At 34.7% G+C, this 15,724-nt stretch overlaps 1 protein-coding gene across 1 annotated transcript; it reads right to left on the bottom strand.

Annotated features, from left to right (window-relative positions):
- Window positions 1-10,229: 10,229 nt before the first annotated feature.
- Window positions 10,230-15,724, bottom strand: LOC113432163 (olfactory receptor 13G1-like). The gene is made up of 2 exons (XM_087945961.1): window positions 15,638-15,724; window positions 10,230-11,186 (listed from the first exon to the last, which is right to left on the bottom strand). The coding sequence occupies exons 1-2, from the start codon at window positions 15,722-15,724 to the stop codon at window positions 10,230-10,232; spliced, it is 1,044 nt and encodes a 347-aa protein (XP_087802087.1).

The raw sequence follows: 15,724 nt of genomic DNA, 5'->3' as shown, positions 1-15,724 counted from the left end.
TTGTTTCTCTTCATCAGTAATTTCGGGCAAATTCTCTTCATTCAAATATTGATCAATAGATTCTTCTGGTATTCCTGTTTATACAATTTCATAAAAAACTCCTTAGCAATTTCTTTCTTTTCTTGGGTCTGCGTACATAATTTCCCTTCCTGATCTGGGAGAGCTACGATCGTTCTCTTTTCTTGTTCTTTTTTAGTTTTATGGGCTAACCACCTCCCTGGCTTATTTGCATTTTCAAAATAATTTTCTTTTGCTTATTTAATTTTTCAGGCCAAATCTTCCTGTACATTTAAATTTATTTTATGTTTTACCAGATCAATTTCTTTCTTCACGTTTGAATTGTTTGGGTCCTTTTGTCTACTTATTTCCAAATCTATCAGTTTCTCCCTCCATATGGTTTGTTGCTGTCTTTTTTCTTTATTCTTTTTAATACTATAAGCAATAATTAGACCTCTCACATAGGCTTTGGCCATATCCCAAAGATTCTGTAGAGGTATGTTCTCTTTTGTTTATTTCAAAAAATACGTTCAATTCTTTCTTTATCATTTCAATATATTCTTTATCTCTGGTGGTAAACTTAAACTTTATCTATGGTATTGTTAAATGTCCATCTTCCAATTTCTCTCTTTCCTTTCCATTTAATTTGAATGGGATTATGGTCAGCCCATAGATTTGGCAAAATCTCAATCCTTTCAATATTCTCCATTAATCCAGGGTCCATCCATATCTGATTTATTCTGGACCAAGAGTGGTGGGGGTTCGAAAAAAAAGTATATTGTTTTTTATTTGGGTTTAATTCTCTCCACACAAGTTAAGTTCTCTTACCATATTATTAAAAGACGAAGGGAGTATTCTCCTTTCCTTTCCTTTTTTTTTTTTTTTGTGTGGAAGTTCTATAATCTTTATTTTTGTCTGGGACTGCATTATAGTCCCCTTCAATGCATACATTAGCATACTCAAATTCTATTATCTTATGGTGAAGCCTATTATAAAAGTCTTTTTGGTTTGTATTTGGGGAATATATTGTGACTAATAACATCTTTTTCTGGTTTACATTTATTTCTATAAAGAGCATTGTCCCTTCTTGATCTTTGTATATTTGTTTATGTTGCAACCAATTCTTTACATATACTACAATATCCCCCCTTTTTTTGGTTTGCAAGTGCCGAGTACATTTTACCCAAATTTATATTCTTTAAGAGGTCTGCTTGATTATCTGGAATAGGCACTTCTTGGATACAAGTTATGTCAGCATTTTGTTTTTTAAGTTTCTCAAATATCTGTTTTGTTTTTGATGATAGATTTAAACCATTGATGTTGACTGAAAATAAAGTGATTTCTCTATCAGTGACACTGACTGTGTGAGGCATTTCTTGTTTCATTTCTTGTTCTAGGCTCTCTTTTTCTTAGTCTGTTGCCTTCCCCTTCTTCTCTAAGATGTTGGGGTTCAGAGTGTGAATCAGATTTTTTTTCTCCAGAGAGTTGTCCTTTTGGCTTCTTGTATTTAGGTCGTCTCTACTTTCTTGTTCTTCCTCGGGTCCTAGGTGTCGTTCACGAAATTCCTGTGCTTTTTCAATTGTATCAATTTTATATTTTTTGTCCTGCCATGAAACTAAAAGCCCCTCTGGGGTGAGCCACCTAAATGGAATACCATTTCTAATAAGCTGAGTTGATAAAAATTGGTAGCCCCTTCTCTGCTCTCTGACTCTCCTAGGTATTTGTTTCAGTGTAACCACTTCATGATCTTTGTATACAAGTGTTTCATCTCTGGTCTTACTATAGAGCAGGTCTTGTGTTATCTTTCTCGCAAATCGAATATGAACCTCTCGGGGTAGTCTATGTCTCCTTGCATAGTGTGTATATACTCTGTAGACCTCATCTACGTCATTTTCAATTTCTAGTTTGGGTTTCTGTAAAGCCACCGCTATCAGATTCGTCACAATTGCATGTAAATCTTCCTTTTTGTCTTCCACCACATTTTGGAACCTAAGAGGAAATGATGCCTTCTCTAATTCCATGTGTACCATCGACTCCCGGAGTTCTCAGTAGAGCACTTTCCAATTTTGTTCTGAATCCTCTAATTTCTTCTCCACCATCTCCGTTCTTGCCTCTACTGAATTTAATTTCTGTTCATTTTTTATCACTTTTTCCTGCATCTTTCCAATCTTACTATTCAAATTTTGTATTTCATTTTTCACTTCTCCTATTTCAGTTCTCATCTCTGTTTTCATATCTTTTTATGGCTATCAATTCATGGGTTTTTGCCATCATTTCTGGCATCATAGTGAGCATTGCCTGTATTGTCTGTAGGCTTTGAGCTGAACTAGTTTTTTTTACCAGTAGCATTGCATCTATAGATCTCTGCCCCATAGGTGAAGACATCGTTGTTGTAGTTTTCTTTCCTGATTTTACATTTGTAGCTGATGTTGTCGCCATTTTACCTATCTGTAGCAGTTCTTTCCAAACTACCATCAACTATCCCTAGTAGAGCACTATTTTCCTCTCCTTTTCAGTTCAATAGTAATATTAATACATATATTATTATATTATTAATTACCAAAATTCTATTATGGAAAATCACAATCAGCTCTTATTTCTATTTTTTCTTATTGAACTTATTCAACTATTACAATACTTCTATATTAATTCTATATTAATCAAATACAGATATATTTAATCACAAAATCAACAGTCTTATATGCTTAATTAATTAATTTAAAGCAGCCAATTCATTAAAGTAATTAAATTCTTATCTATATATAAATATCAATTAATCTATTTCTATAGAGTTCTTAGTTATATGCTTACCTCAGGATAAAAATACCTCAATTTCTTACTATATGATTATTATTTGAAGGTCTGAGTTCTATATTTATACAACACACTTTCAATTGTCCAGTTATTCAAAAATTATTAACCAGTATTCTTAACTCAATATTCTAACACATATATATCTATTAAGATTATGTTTTACCAATATAATTTAGTTACATCTATGATTGACCAGTTGAATAATGTCCGTGGATGTTCTTCTTCTTCTTCTTCTTCTTCTTCTTCTTCTTCTTCTTCTTCTTCTTCTTCTTCTTCTTCTTCTTCTTCTTCTTCTTCTTCTTCTTCTTCTTCTTCTTCTTCTTCTTCTTCTTCTTCTTCTTCTTCTTCTTCTTCTTCTTCTTCTTCTTCTTCTTCTTCTTCTTCTTCTTCTTCTTCTTCTCCTTTAGATAAATGTCCTCTTTAAATTTGCACAGTCACTTCCACCATTTCGTTTCTCCTTTCTATTTTGTCTTCTTCTTCTTCTTTCTCCTGTATTCTTTTTCTCCACACAGTATACTAGTTTCACTTATAAATCTTAGTTATCTTATTTCCTCCTTTTTTTCTTTATCACAGTTATCAGACAAATATTGCAATTATAAGGTTTCTTTCCTCAATCCTTTCCTTAAATCTTTTAAAGTGTCAATTGTCCTCTTTTCAAGTTTTCACTCTCAGCTGTTCTTCCGATCTCTCTGTCTCACTTGGACAGTCACTGTCACTTTCTCTTTCTTCCCACAATTCTCAAACGTCAATCGCCAAAAAATATAGTTATACAACCCCCTTTTCAACTCCCAAAGTAAAAATAAACAGTGTTGTCTCAACCTTCAGGTCCTCCGTTTTCAACGCTCCATTACTCAGCATAAATTACTGCCGTTTCTTTAGTTAGTACTCCTTCCAATATTTCTGCCACTTCGCTGCACTGTTCAGTTTGGAGTTTCAATTTTCAATTTCCCTTTGTAGTATAAATCAATATTCTGGAAATCTTCTTTAAGTTCACCTTTCCACTACTCAATTTGCTGTTCTCCACTTTTTCATTCCTTCCTTCTTCTTTAAGCTGCTGGGCTGCCACGTCTATGGTTCCCGTCTATCTGTACGATCTCCCTCTTCTGCTGCAGGTTTTTTTGGGATTCTCTTGCAATCTCCAGGATCGCAGCACCTCCCCGAGATCTCCAGGTCTTCCCCTTTCATCTGTCTACCCCTCCGAGGTCCGACACGCTCCTGGAAGCCACCAAACAGCGAAAATCTGAGCCTTTGAGAGTGGCAATCCACTCCTCAGCTCCGCATCAACGCAGCACCCAGCTGGAAGCCCCCTTTTCTTATATCTATAGACTCTGTTAATTCTCCATTTATCATGACTTCAAACATCAGTTTGTTTGTGATATATCGTTTCAATGGCTTGAATACATTTTTTTTATGAAAGCCCATTTGTACCAGTTGCAATAACATAAAGCGCCAACTCACGTTGTCAAAGGCTTTTTCTGCATCTAAAAGCATCAAAACCATTTGCTTTTCAGGATGTGCCTCATAGCAAGTCAAAGTATCCAGAATTATTCTCATGTTGTCTTTAATTTGTCTCTTTGGCAGAAATCCATTTTGATCAGCATGAATAAAATTATTTAAATATATTTTCAGACTTTCTGACAGGATTGAAGCAAACATTTTATAGGCTGAATTTAGTAGGGATATAGGTCTATAGTTTTTAACTTGCTGCGGATCTGTGTCTTCCTTCGGTATAAGTGTAATATATGCTTCTGACCATGTTTTGGGTATTCTCTTCTTTGACATAACTTCATTCATGACTTCTAGTAATTGTAGATTCAGTATTTCCTGAAAAGTCTTATAAAATTCCGTTGGCAATCCATCTGGACCTGCTGCTTTTCCAGCATTCTGTATTTTAAGGCTTCTGTTAATTCAATCATCATTATGTTCCCTTCTAACATTGTTTCAATATCTTTGGGTATCTGAGGTAACTTCGCTTTCTGTAAGTATTGCTTAATTTTTTCTTCTTGAATATTCTCTTGATAATACAGTTTTCCATAATAATCTTGTATAATTTTTTCTTCTCATTTCCATAGCAAACATGTCCTTCTTCATCTATTAATTGACCAATTCTTCTTGATTCTCTTTCCTTTCTCAATTTATAGGCTAGCCATCTGCCTGGTTTGTTTGCATCTTCAAAGTAATTCTGTTTAGCATTTTTATTTTTTTGTGCTAATTCCTCTTTTTCCATTAGTCCCATTTTATGTTTAGTTATGTCCATTTTAATTTTAATGTCTTTTTTTGTGGAAATTTCTGTAATTCTTTTTCCAGTCTTTTGTCTTCCAGTATTTTGAAAGTCTTTTGTCTTCCAGTATTTTGAAAGTCTTTTTCTGTTTTATATTTCTTTTCCTGGTATAATCTATTATCAAACCTCTTGTGTAGGCCTCCATCGTGTCCCAGAGATTCTGTAGGGATGTATCCTCTTTTTTATTTTCTTTAAAAAAGAAAACCAATTCTCTCTCAATTTTCTGTTTAAAGACTTTTTCCTTTAATATTTTATTATTTAAAGTCCATCTAGATCTCCTCTTTTGTCCTTTCCAAATAACTGTCATTGGGTTATGGTCTGTCCAAGTACTTGTTTCTATTTCAATTTCTCGTATATTAGAAGGTAGTTCTGCTGACATCCATATCATATCTATTCTAGACCATGATGCATATCTGTTTGAATAAAAAGTATATTGCTTGTTTTCCACATTTCTCTCTCTCCATGCATCTTTTAAGTTTGTTTCCTCTATCATTCTAAAGAAGGATTTTGGTAATGTCTTTCTAATTTTCTTTGTTGATTTCTGTGTTTTATAATCCAATTGATCATTAATTATTCCATTGAAATCTCCCATCATGCAAATATTAACATAGTCCAGTTCAATTATTTTCATGTGTAATTTTCTGTAGAATTCTTCTTGGTTATCATTTGGAGCATAAATTGCTATTAAAAGTTTTTTACATTATTGTCCATTATTTCCACCATCAAAATCCTTCCATCATCATCTGTATAGATTTGTTCCACAGTGATTGTAACTCTAATATATAAGACCACTCCTCTCTTTTTACATTGTGTCAATGCTGCTCTAGTTAGTAGTGTGATATTACCTTATCTAGAAAAAGCTATGCAGGATTCAGTTAACAACTCTTAATGCCTTTTTGGCTATGTAGTTACAGTGGGTTCTAGTACTTAGATCATTAGAGATGATCCAAGGTCCTTGACATAGTTGGGGTTATCACCTTGTATTTTATTTTCTGATTTTTTTTGCCGATATGTAAGATAGAGCATTTGTTTGCTGAGATTTGAAGTTGCCATTTGTTTGACCATTCTGACACATAGTTAAGGTCATTTTGAAGGGTAGCAGTATTGTCAGTGGTGTTGAATAGCTTAATATCATCTGCGAACAGAACACATTTGCTCTTGACATGATCACAGAGGTCATTTATGTAGAGTATGAAGAGAGTTGGTCTTAGAACACTGCCCTGGGGGACACCACTGTTGACAGGTACAGAATTTGATAGGATGCTCCCAATTTTGACCATTTGTTGTCTGTTTTGACAGGAATGCTTCTATCCGGTTATGCAGGTGTCCAGAGATACCCATAAGATTTTAGTTTTAGTAGTAGTTTGTCATGTACCACTGAATCAAAGGCTTTATAGAAGTCTATGTAAATTGTGTCTATTGCTTTACCCTGCTTGGGTTGTGTAATCCATATGTTTTTGCAGCATAAGAGTTGCAGATTACAGGATAGTTTTTTTTTTCTGAAACCAAATTGTTTATTGGAGAGTAGGTTATTTTTCTCTAAATTGAGATTATAGCCCATGCCATCACATTCCAGACTAGCTGATGGTTCTGGGTGTTCTTCTAAGGCAGCCCCATGTAGAGAATATTGCAATAATCAAGCTGCATAGTAACTAGAGAATGAGTGATTGACTGAACAATCCCACAATCTAAGAGAGAGCCAACTGATGCACCAAATGGAATTGTACCCAAGGCTGACATGTGTTCTTTATGCAGGAGCTATAAATCCAGAATGATCCCCAGGTGGTGTGCCAACAAAAGTCAAAGATGAAATATTCCTAGATCTGGGTGATTTAAACACCCAGAACTATTTGGCATGATTGAGTCCATGACATCCAAATCTACAAGCCTTCTAGGCATTGAGACAGAACCTCAACAGCCTCAGTTGGCTGGTCTGGGGTCAAAGGCTAACTATAATTTTGCATATCAATATTTGGAAACTTCCATAGAAATTCCTACATATAATAATGTCCTAGAATAAGGACATTGCACAACAAACATTTATTAGAATAGTAAAATAGGTGGGACTAAGAAGAGAGATATGGCATAGAACAAGAACAAGACAGGGAAGTGAAAATGATTTATTGTCTTTCAGTTTTAACTAGCATGCCAATAAATGCAAAAGTGTCATAGAGAAGCAGGTATTGTTCATAAATCTTTTCCACCTTTGTTTCAATATGGTCCTGGGATAACTATGGTAACTATAGTTACCATAGTTAACAATAACTATGGTAGAAGTGTTGCTGTTGAGATCTTATAGTATAACAGTATAATGTTATACTGTGTGGAGTCTGGGTAGCATGATGTGAAGGAATAGATTCAAGATTAATATTAATCCTCAGTTAGGATTAACAGAACAGAATAAAATAAGTGGAAGGGACTTTGGAGGTCTTCCTGTCCAACCTCCTGCTCAAGCAAGAAACCCTATGCCATTTCAGAAAAAATGGCTGTCTAATCTCTTCTTAAAACCTCCAGTATTGAAGCATCCACAACTTCTGTAAGCAAGTCATTCCACTGATTAATTCTTCTAACTATCAGAAAATTTCTCCTTAGTTCTAGGTTGGGTCTCTCCTTATTAGTTTCCATCCATTGCATATTACATTGGCCTATTCTTAAAGACCAGAATTTAGTGTTACAGGCAGTATTGGGCATATCTCCTGATGTCCATATGATTCCTCTGAATGTTTCAATAGTTACTAATTGTTTTTTGGGTGCAATTCAAGGTGCTGTTAATCAGAGACCAGATGTGCTCAGCATGAACAAAAAGGCAGAATCCAGATTCTCTCTCTAAGTCACAGGTTTATTTCGTGCTGGAAAAAGGTGGGTCCACTAATAAGGCTGGAAGAATCCCAAATGCAATTCTAAGCAAACATATATAGTTTTAAATAGTTACATAACAGGAACATTGCTTACTAGAGATAAGGTACAAAAGTTACAAAAAGTGTTTGTGCATGCATCCTGTAGTTATGATCCTGTGGTTCAATTGTAAGCTTGTAGTTTCTCTATCAAGGTTTCCACAACTCTGAAGCTTGGATGTTATTTCTGTCATTTCAACACAAGAATCCTTAAACCTGTCATCAAATTTATCAGAATTTGGATCAATGGTGCTTTTATCACCTATAAAGTCCTTCATAGCATAGACCCTGGTTATATAAGGGAACATCCTTCTGTGGTTGTTTCTGCTCTAGGTCCCATTGTTTAAACAGTGACAGAAAGCACGTCTTCTCCCTTATGACAGCTGCCTTATGGAATGATTTATCCCCAGAGATCAAGATGACTTATATATATATCATATTCAGAAAGCTATTAAATATTCTCCCAGACTCTGGGGTAAAGTGAAATTGAGCCACTGTTGGATGAATTTTCTCGATTGTATGTTGTTTCTGATGCCATTGGTAATTTTTCCTTGTATTTTATACCAATTTTCCTGTTAAATTTTGCAAATTGAAGTATGTTGCTGTCTTATTTTTAGTGGTTTCTGGAGGAACATAAAACTTTATTAAGGATTCAAAAATTATTTGGGTATATACATTGGTTTTTATCAATTAAACTTTGCAAACATACACATGTGTGTGTGTGTGTGCATGTGCATGCATGTATATTTTCTGGTTAAAATATATACATTTTTAACATTTAGAATAAGTACAGCAGGCTTGGATTTAAAACATTGCTGATTTTCCTTCCTTTAAAATAGTGATTTTAAAAGAATCCCCACAAAAATAAAACCTTATAGAAAAGATGACAACAATAACAACAAAATCAGTGTGCAAAAAAGGATTTAAGATGTTGATTTAAGTAAAAATTAGATAAATAAATAATTAAATAAAAATGAAAATAAAAAATACTAGCTTTATCAATTTTATAATGCACAAAATAGGATTTACTTACAAACTACAATGAAACTTAGGGTTCTGTTAATTGTTCTCTTTAATTAGTTTTGATTTGAATTCACTAGAAGTTTTTTTTCCTTCTTAATGGTAGTAGATTAAACATACCATATCCACTAGTGGGGTGATGACAATAGCTTCATAATGGGTTTATTTACTTCGAGGATGTCACTGATTAAACAAATACATTACTCCCATTAAAATTAGCACACACTATAACTATATATTTCTGCAAAAAAGTGTTGAAGAGATTTAATACTAATAGAAATAGCAACTAGACTTATATACCACTCCATAATGTTTTACACCACTCTTTGGGCAGTTACAATGTCAGTGTATTGTCCCCAACAATCTGCATCCTCATTTTCCTGAGCTCAGAAATATGGAAAGCTGAGTCAACCTTGAGCCTTGTCAGGATTAAACATCAGACTTTGGGCAGAGTTAGCCTGCAATACTGCATTCTAACTACTGTGCCATTTAAGGTGAAGGAAGGAAGGAAGGAAGGAAGGAAGGAAGGAAGGAAGGAAGGAAGGAAGGAAGGAAGGAAGGAAGGAAGGAAGGAAGGAATACCACTAAAAGGCAGATTTATTTTGGTATAAATTTAAATTCAAAACAAATAAATAAAAGAACTTCTGGCAAAAATAGCAAGGAATAATGTGTGTGTGTGTGTGTGTGTGTGTGTGATATGAATCAGACTTTTTGCATAGATAATACATATTTCAAATCAATGAGAAATACAAAATTTCAAACAAGTAATTTACATTCTGTTAAGATGATTCTTTTCGGTAAGTAGAAAGCTAAGTAGGACAAAAACCGTTATCGTGTGTGTGTGTGTGTGTGTGTGTGTGTGTGTGTGTGTGTGTGTGCAGGATGGTAGAGGACAGGAAGGCCATGGAGCAATGTTATCTATTGTGTTGGACATGATTTCACGAATAACAACAACATAGGTTTTTGTACAAATATCAAAATTCTTGTTTTTATTTATCTATTTATTAGATTTTATCTATTTTGACTACTTTTATGAATAACTTAAGGATTCAAGCATACTTAATATTCCTTCCTCCTTTTTTAGCCACTATACAAAGAAGATAAGAAGCCATTATTCTAATTATTAACAATTTTATATAAAAAAAGAATTAATTAAAAAGTATGTTTTCATTAGAAATTCTGCTTTTCCAAAATTACATTTTAGAATATAACTTAGTATTGAATCAATTGAGGAGTCCAATTGTCTTTGTGAGTACTCTCAATCCTTCCTTAACATCTTTGTTTCTCAGTGAATGTATGATTGGATTAGCAACAGGAGTTACCACGGAATAAAGAAGAGCAATTAGCTTGTCCTGGTCTAGAGAGTAGGCTGACGAGGGCCTGATGTAAGTATAGATGACAGAGGAATAGAAAATACTGACTACAATAAAATGTGAGGAGCAGGTAGAAAATGCTTTCTTTTTCCCTTCAGTGGAACGGATTCTGAAGATAGCTCTTATTGTAAAAAAATATGATGTTAGAGTCAACCCACAACAACCAAACCCAAATATAACATCTGAGGAAGATAACACAATCTCATTTAGAGTTGTATCTGAACATGAGAGGTGCAGCAATGGAGGTACATCACAGAAGAAATGATTGATAACATTGGAGTTACAAAAAGACAACTGCAACATAAGTCCAGAATGTGTAGAGGAATTTACCAATCCTACAACCCACACTCCAATAACTATGGAAGCACACACCTCCTTCCTCATGATCATTGTGTATTGCAAAGGGTGACAGATAGCTGCATAGCGATCAAAAGCCATAAAGGACAGAAGCACAAGTTCTGTTCCCATATCCCATATAAACAGATAGCCCTGTGTAATACATCCATAAAATGAGATAGTCTTTCTTCCAGTCCAAAGACTATAGAGCAATTTAGGAGTTGTAACTGAAATAGAGATTACATTCACTAAGGATAAATTGACAATGAAGAAGTACATGGGTGTGTGAAGTTTCCTGAAAGTACATATGGTAAGGATAAGAATGAAGTTGGCAGTGAGGGCTGTAACATAGATGAATATGAATACCCAGAAGAGGGGTGTTTGAATTTCAGTTGTTGTAGATAGCCCAACCAGGATCAACTCCAATATGGCCCTCTTGTTCTTTATTTCAATATAGTTGTAGCTGCTATCCTAAAGAGACACATGATTTAGTATAATAATCAACATAGTTGCACAATTCAATAATTTATCTAACGATTCTTCAGTTCCTTTCTATTCTTTTAATTTTCCATCAAAAATTGAAATCTGATTATTTTATTGTGGTTATTTTTAAATATGGAAAATCTACCACTCTCAGATTAGTTTATAACACTGATGAACCTGGGTCTTTTTGAACCCTTATGGTTCTGGTAATACTAGTGGTAATCAGCTGAAATCCACTAAATTCTTAATGATTTTTTAAAAAAGATTGTTTGTAATACATTTTAGGAATGTGGAATAATAAATAAATAGAAGCTTTAGTGATAATGTGAGGTTTCTAATACCACTTACTATTTGTAACATAACATTTTAGCTGTTCTAGCACTGAAAATCTATTTACATATTAATGTGCTAATTTTTTAAACTACCTCCTCTGTTTTTTCTCTTGTATAGGCAAGAAAAGATGTAACTGTAGTGTTATATAGAATCATATTAATTGTTCATTCATGTTTTGTAATTCTACTTTTTAAATTTATTTTACAAAAGTGTTCAGATACCTTAAAAGAAAAGGAAGATTAAAAAGTTAACATATGACATAAAGTGAAATGATCGCTTTTATCCCTATTTATTCTTACAGGTAGAAGAATAATTAGGAAGCTCTTTCTTATAATGGAAGTTCTTTCTGAGATGGAATTTAGGGGTATACTTTCTTGCTTGGTTTTTCCTGTACCGACATTTGGAAGATACAATTGCCTTTTTTGAGTACAAATGAAGGATTATATTAATGTGGACATTTTGAAATACTTAGTGAAATAAAGTGATTATACCTCTAGAACAGGTACCATAAAATTGGTAGTTGAAGTCCACACATCTTACATCTGATAAGTTTGAGAAGCACTGATCTAAATAATATTTATTTGTATGTATGTATGCATGCATGCATGTATGTATGCATGCATGCATGATTTATTTATTTATTTAAGAAAATTTATATTGCTGCCTACTCGCTCATCGTGATTCAAGGTGGCTTACATAAAAATAAAAACATCATATAAAAATTATATTTATTTATTTATCATTTTTTCTGTCATCTAATAGTTTAGGCAACTTCAAGATAAAGCAATATATCACAATAGTTATAAATATAAAAATGATTAAAATTAAAGAAATTAAAACAATTTAAAAACAAGAGTGTAGAAAGGAGAGGTGAGGTACCTATTCCATACCAATCACCTCCAGCTAGCAGCTTCTCCTTCAGGATCCATGCCAACTGAGCTTGCAAGGGATTAATAAAGACTAAAAAAGAGGGGGCAAATTTTACCTCCTGGGTCAAGACATTCCAAAGGGCAGGAGCCATGGTAGAAAAACTCTTTTATTGGATTCCACCAGCAGAAATTCTTTGACTGATAGGATCTGTAGTAGTGTCAACACGCATGAGGTGAGCCAATCTCATTGGGAAAAGATAGTTGCACAGATATTCTGGACCCATGACATAAAGATATTTAAAGGTAATAAACAACAGCTTGAATTGCACCCAGAATTAGATCAGCAACCAGAGAACTTGCATAACAGTGCTTTTACATGTCCCACCCTAGGAGGTTGTAAAATTGTCTGTGCTACTTCATTCTGGATCAATTGTACCTTCAAAATACTCTTTATAGACCATATTTATTGATATTCATCATTCCATAACTCTCCTGCCCCCATCGTCTACCTTTCAATATTGAAAAATGTTCACATGAAGTAATGAGAAATGAACACTCATTTTGTAGAGAGCGAAGCACTGGAATATTTTGCTGTTTTCCAGAGGAGAAATGTAGCTCTTAATTCTCACAGTGGAGAGGGACATTTTTTTTCCATATAGAATTCAATTCCCATGGACTTCTTATACATTGTTCTAAACAGACTTGCATATAATTGCGTGCTAGTCTTACTAGCTAAGTACAAGGATTCAAACAGATTCTTCAGTTTCCTACTGCTGATAACAAACACCTGTATGAAGCAAGGGACTCCTTGCTTCCAAAAGGAAAGACAAGGAGCTATATTCTTTTTGTTTCATGTCACTTAGAGGTTGTCTTCATACCTTCAAGGGGCAATTCAAGATGGCCTTTGATGATTGGCTTTGTGCTATTATAAACCTTGTTTGTAAATCAAGCCAGTGATCAGTGGAAGCTCATGTTATATGTCGGGATGCCAATGGGAGTGTGATCTCTGGGGCTTCATCATAATTGTTCGAATCAGACTTTGCAGAATTTCCTGGTGCAATTATATTAATGAATCATTATTGTTGGACAAATTTGTTGTGGATTTTTTCCTTCAATGTAGATGAAGTTCTGTAGCAACTTAATCATGGATGCATTATATTATTAAAATAAAGAGAACTCAATTCCTATAGATGGAAATAATCTACTTTTCATATGACTAACTTGAATCAAACTCTTTCTAATGTTATGTTCATTGACTGTTGATACTTTCTAACATCTTGAAGAGAAGGAAATGCTAGTAGTGTTACTCAGCTTAGTTTCTCTGGAATGAGGCAGCATTTCAGCTATTTAGAAAACCTGTTTACTTTTCAGAATAAACCCAGAACAAATATATAGAAATAAGGTATTACTACTCCCCCAATTAGTCTTATAGATAGAAAGCATGATTTAACTTTGAAGCCAATTTCTGTTATATTTTTGTTGACAGAGAACATGATTTAATTTTGAAGCAAGTTTTGTTATATATTTTTTCCTGAAAAATAACCTAAAAACCACTGCTCACAGTCATCCAAGCCCTAGTCACCTCCAGTATTCACTACTGCCATGTCCTTAAAAAATATCAGAAGTTTTGTTTGGTTCAAAACATGGTGGCCTGCATGGTTTTGTGCAAGTCTAGATTCTTTCAAGAACTGAATTGGCTGTCAGTTTCTTTATGGGTCTAATTCAAGTTGTTGATTATAACCTTTAAAGCCCTACATAGCTCGGGACCAGGTTATCTGTCTTTTCCCAGTTATATCTACCCAAGAATAAGAAGACAGGATATGGGCTCCCTCTCTTAAGGAGGTTCAGCCAGGGGTGAGATTCTACTGGTTCGGACTGGTTCTATAGAACCAGTTGTTATGATTCTGCACAGTTCAGAGAACCAGCAAATCATGCCCCTGGCTGCCCCTGCCCCTCTCCACCTGCCCAGTCAGTCCTTATTGCACATGCATGACATGGTGCATGCTGAACATTACTGATTGCATTCTCGCCCGCCCAGTCACTCCTTAAGGTATTTTTCCCCTCCTGATAATCAGCTGTTCCGATTATCAGCAGTGCTGGGATCCCCTCGCTGTCTTACTGCTTTGCCCAGGTGGATTCCCTGAGCCCCCCCGCACTCTCATTTTTTTTTGCCTTCCTGGCCTCCAGGGAAGCTTCCTGGAAGCAAAAACACCCCCCAGGAGGCTTCTCTGAGGCCCAGGAGGCCCAAAAATGGACTGCAGGGACTACAAAAAAATAAGAAGCCACGCCAACCTAGCCATGCCCACAGAATAGGTTGTTAAAAAATTTGAATCCCACCCCTGGGTTTATCTGGTGGGACCAAAAAGAAGGGTCTTCTGCAAGCGGCTCTCTTTCTCTGTACAACATCATTTCTGCAGAAATGAGATTGTCCCACACTTTGACACTCTTTTGAAAGGCCCTGAAGACATGACTTTGTCAATGGGCCTATAATGGAACCTGTCAAGTGGTTGACTTGATTGTTATTTTGGAGGAAAGGGGGTATTGGTTTTTCAATTGGGATTTTGTTTTTGTAAATCACTTGGAGTTGCCATAAGTGGGCAGCCATATAAGTTGTATAAACAAACAAACAAACAAACAATTTCAAAGCATCATTTTGAATATTGATTTTCTACTGTAGGAACTTACACATAAAGTTCCTTTATGTATCTATAGGTATCTGCTTTATGTTATATTAGAGCTAGCTAGCATACCAACTACAGTATGATGAAGAAATCAATGAGATTTTGTCTCTAACAAAAGTTACAGCTTTGCTATCTCTGCTCTGTCACACTAGACAGGTTTCCAATAGCGGTGGTTAAATACATATGTACTGTTTAATAATTGTAGCCCCTGGTTCTGTAATCTTTCTCTCTCTCTCCCTCTCCTTCTCCCCTCTCCCTCTCCCCTCTCCCTCTCCCTCTCCTTTTTCCCCTTTTCCCCTCCTTCTCCTTCTCCCTCAATATTCAGGATTAAACATTGTGAAATATTGCTCAGTTGCTTTTACTGAGAAAATGCAAAAGATAAGGTTTTTCCCCCCTGTAACTTTAGCCTTTTGCTAGTTGCCACATTGGCCCTGGGAGGAAGATCTTTCATATTTTTTTTAAAAAATTATTCTTTAAAATCAACAATACAAAACTCTCATTTCTATTAACACTATATATGTTATTGTATGTACATATTTATCATTTGTGACTATACATCATTTTTATCTTTCTTCTTCACCCATTCATACCACCTATCCCATATCGCATAATAATCATGGTCATCCTTGCCTCTTAGTTCCAT

Source organism: Notechis scutatus, chromosome Z (assembly GCF_049901735.1).
Source record: "Notechis scutatus isolate UNSWTSFEM ecotype Mainland chromosome Z, rNotScu1.2, whole genome shotgun sequence".
In the NCBI taxonomy this organism is placed as follows: domain Eukaryota; kingdom Metazoa; phylum Chordata; class Lepidosauria; order Squamata; family Elapidae; genus Notechis; species Notechis scutatus.
This window is presented reverse-complemented; position numbering and strand designations above follow the sequence as displayed.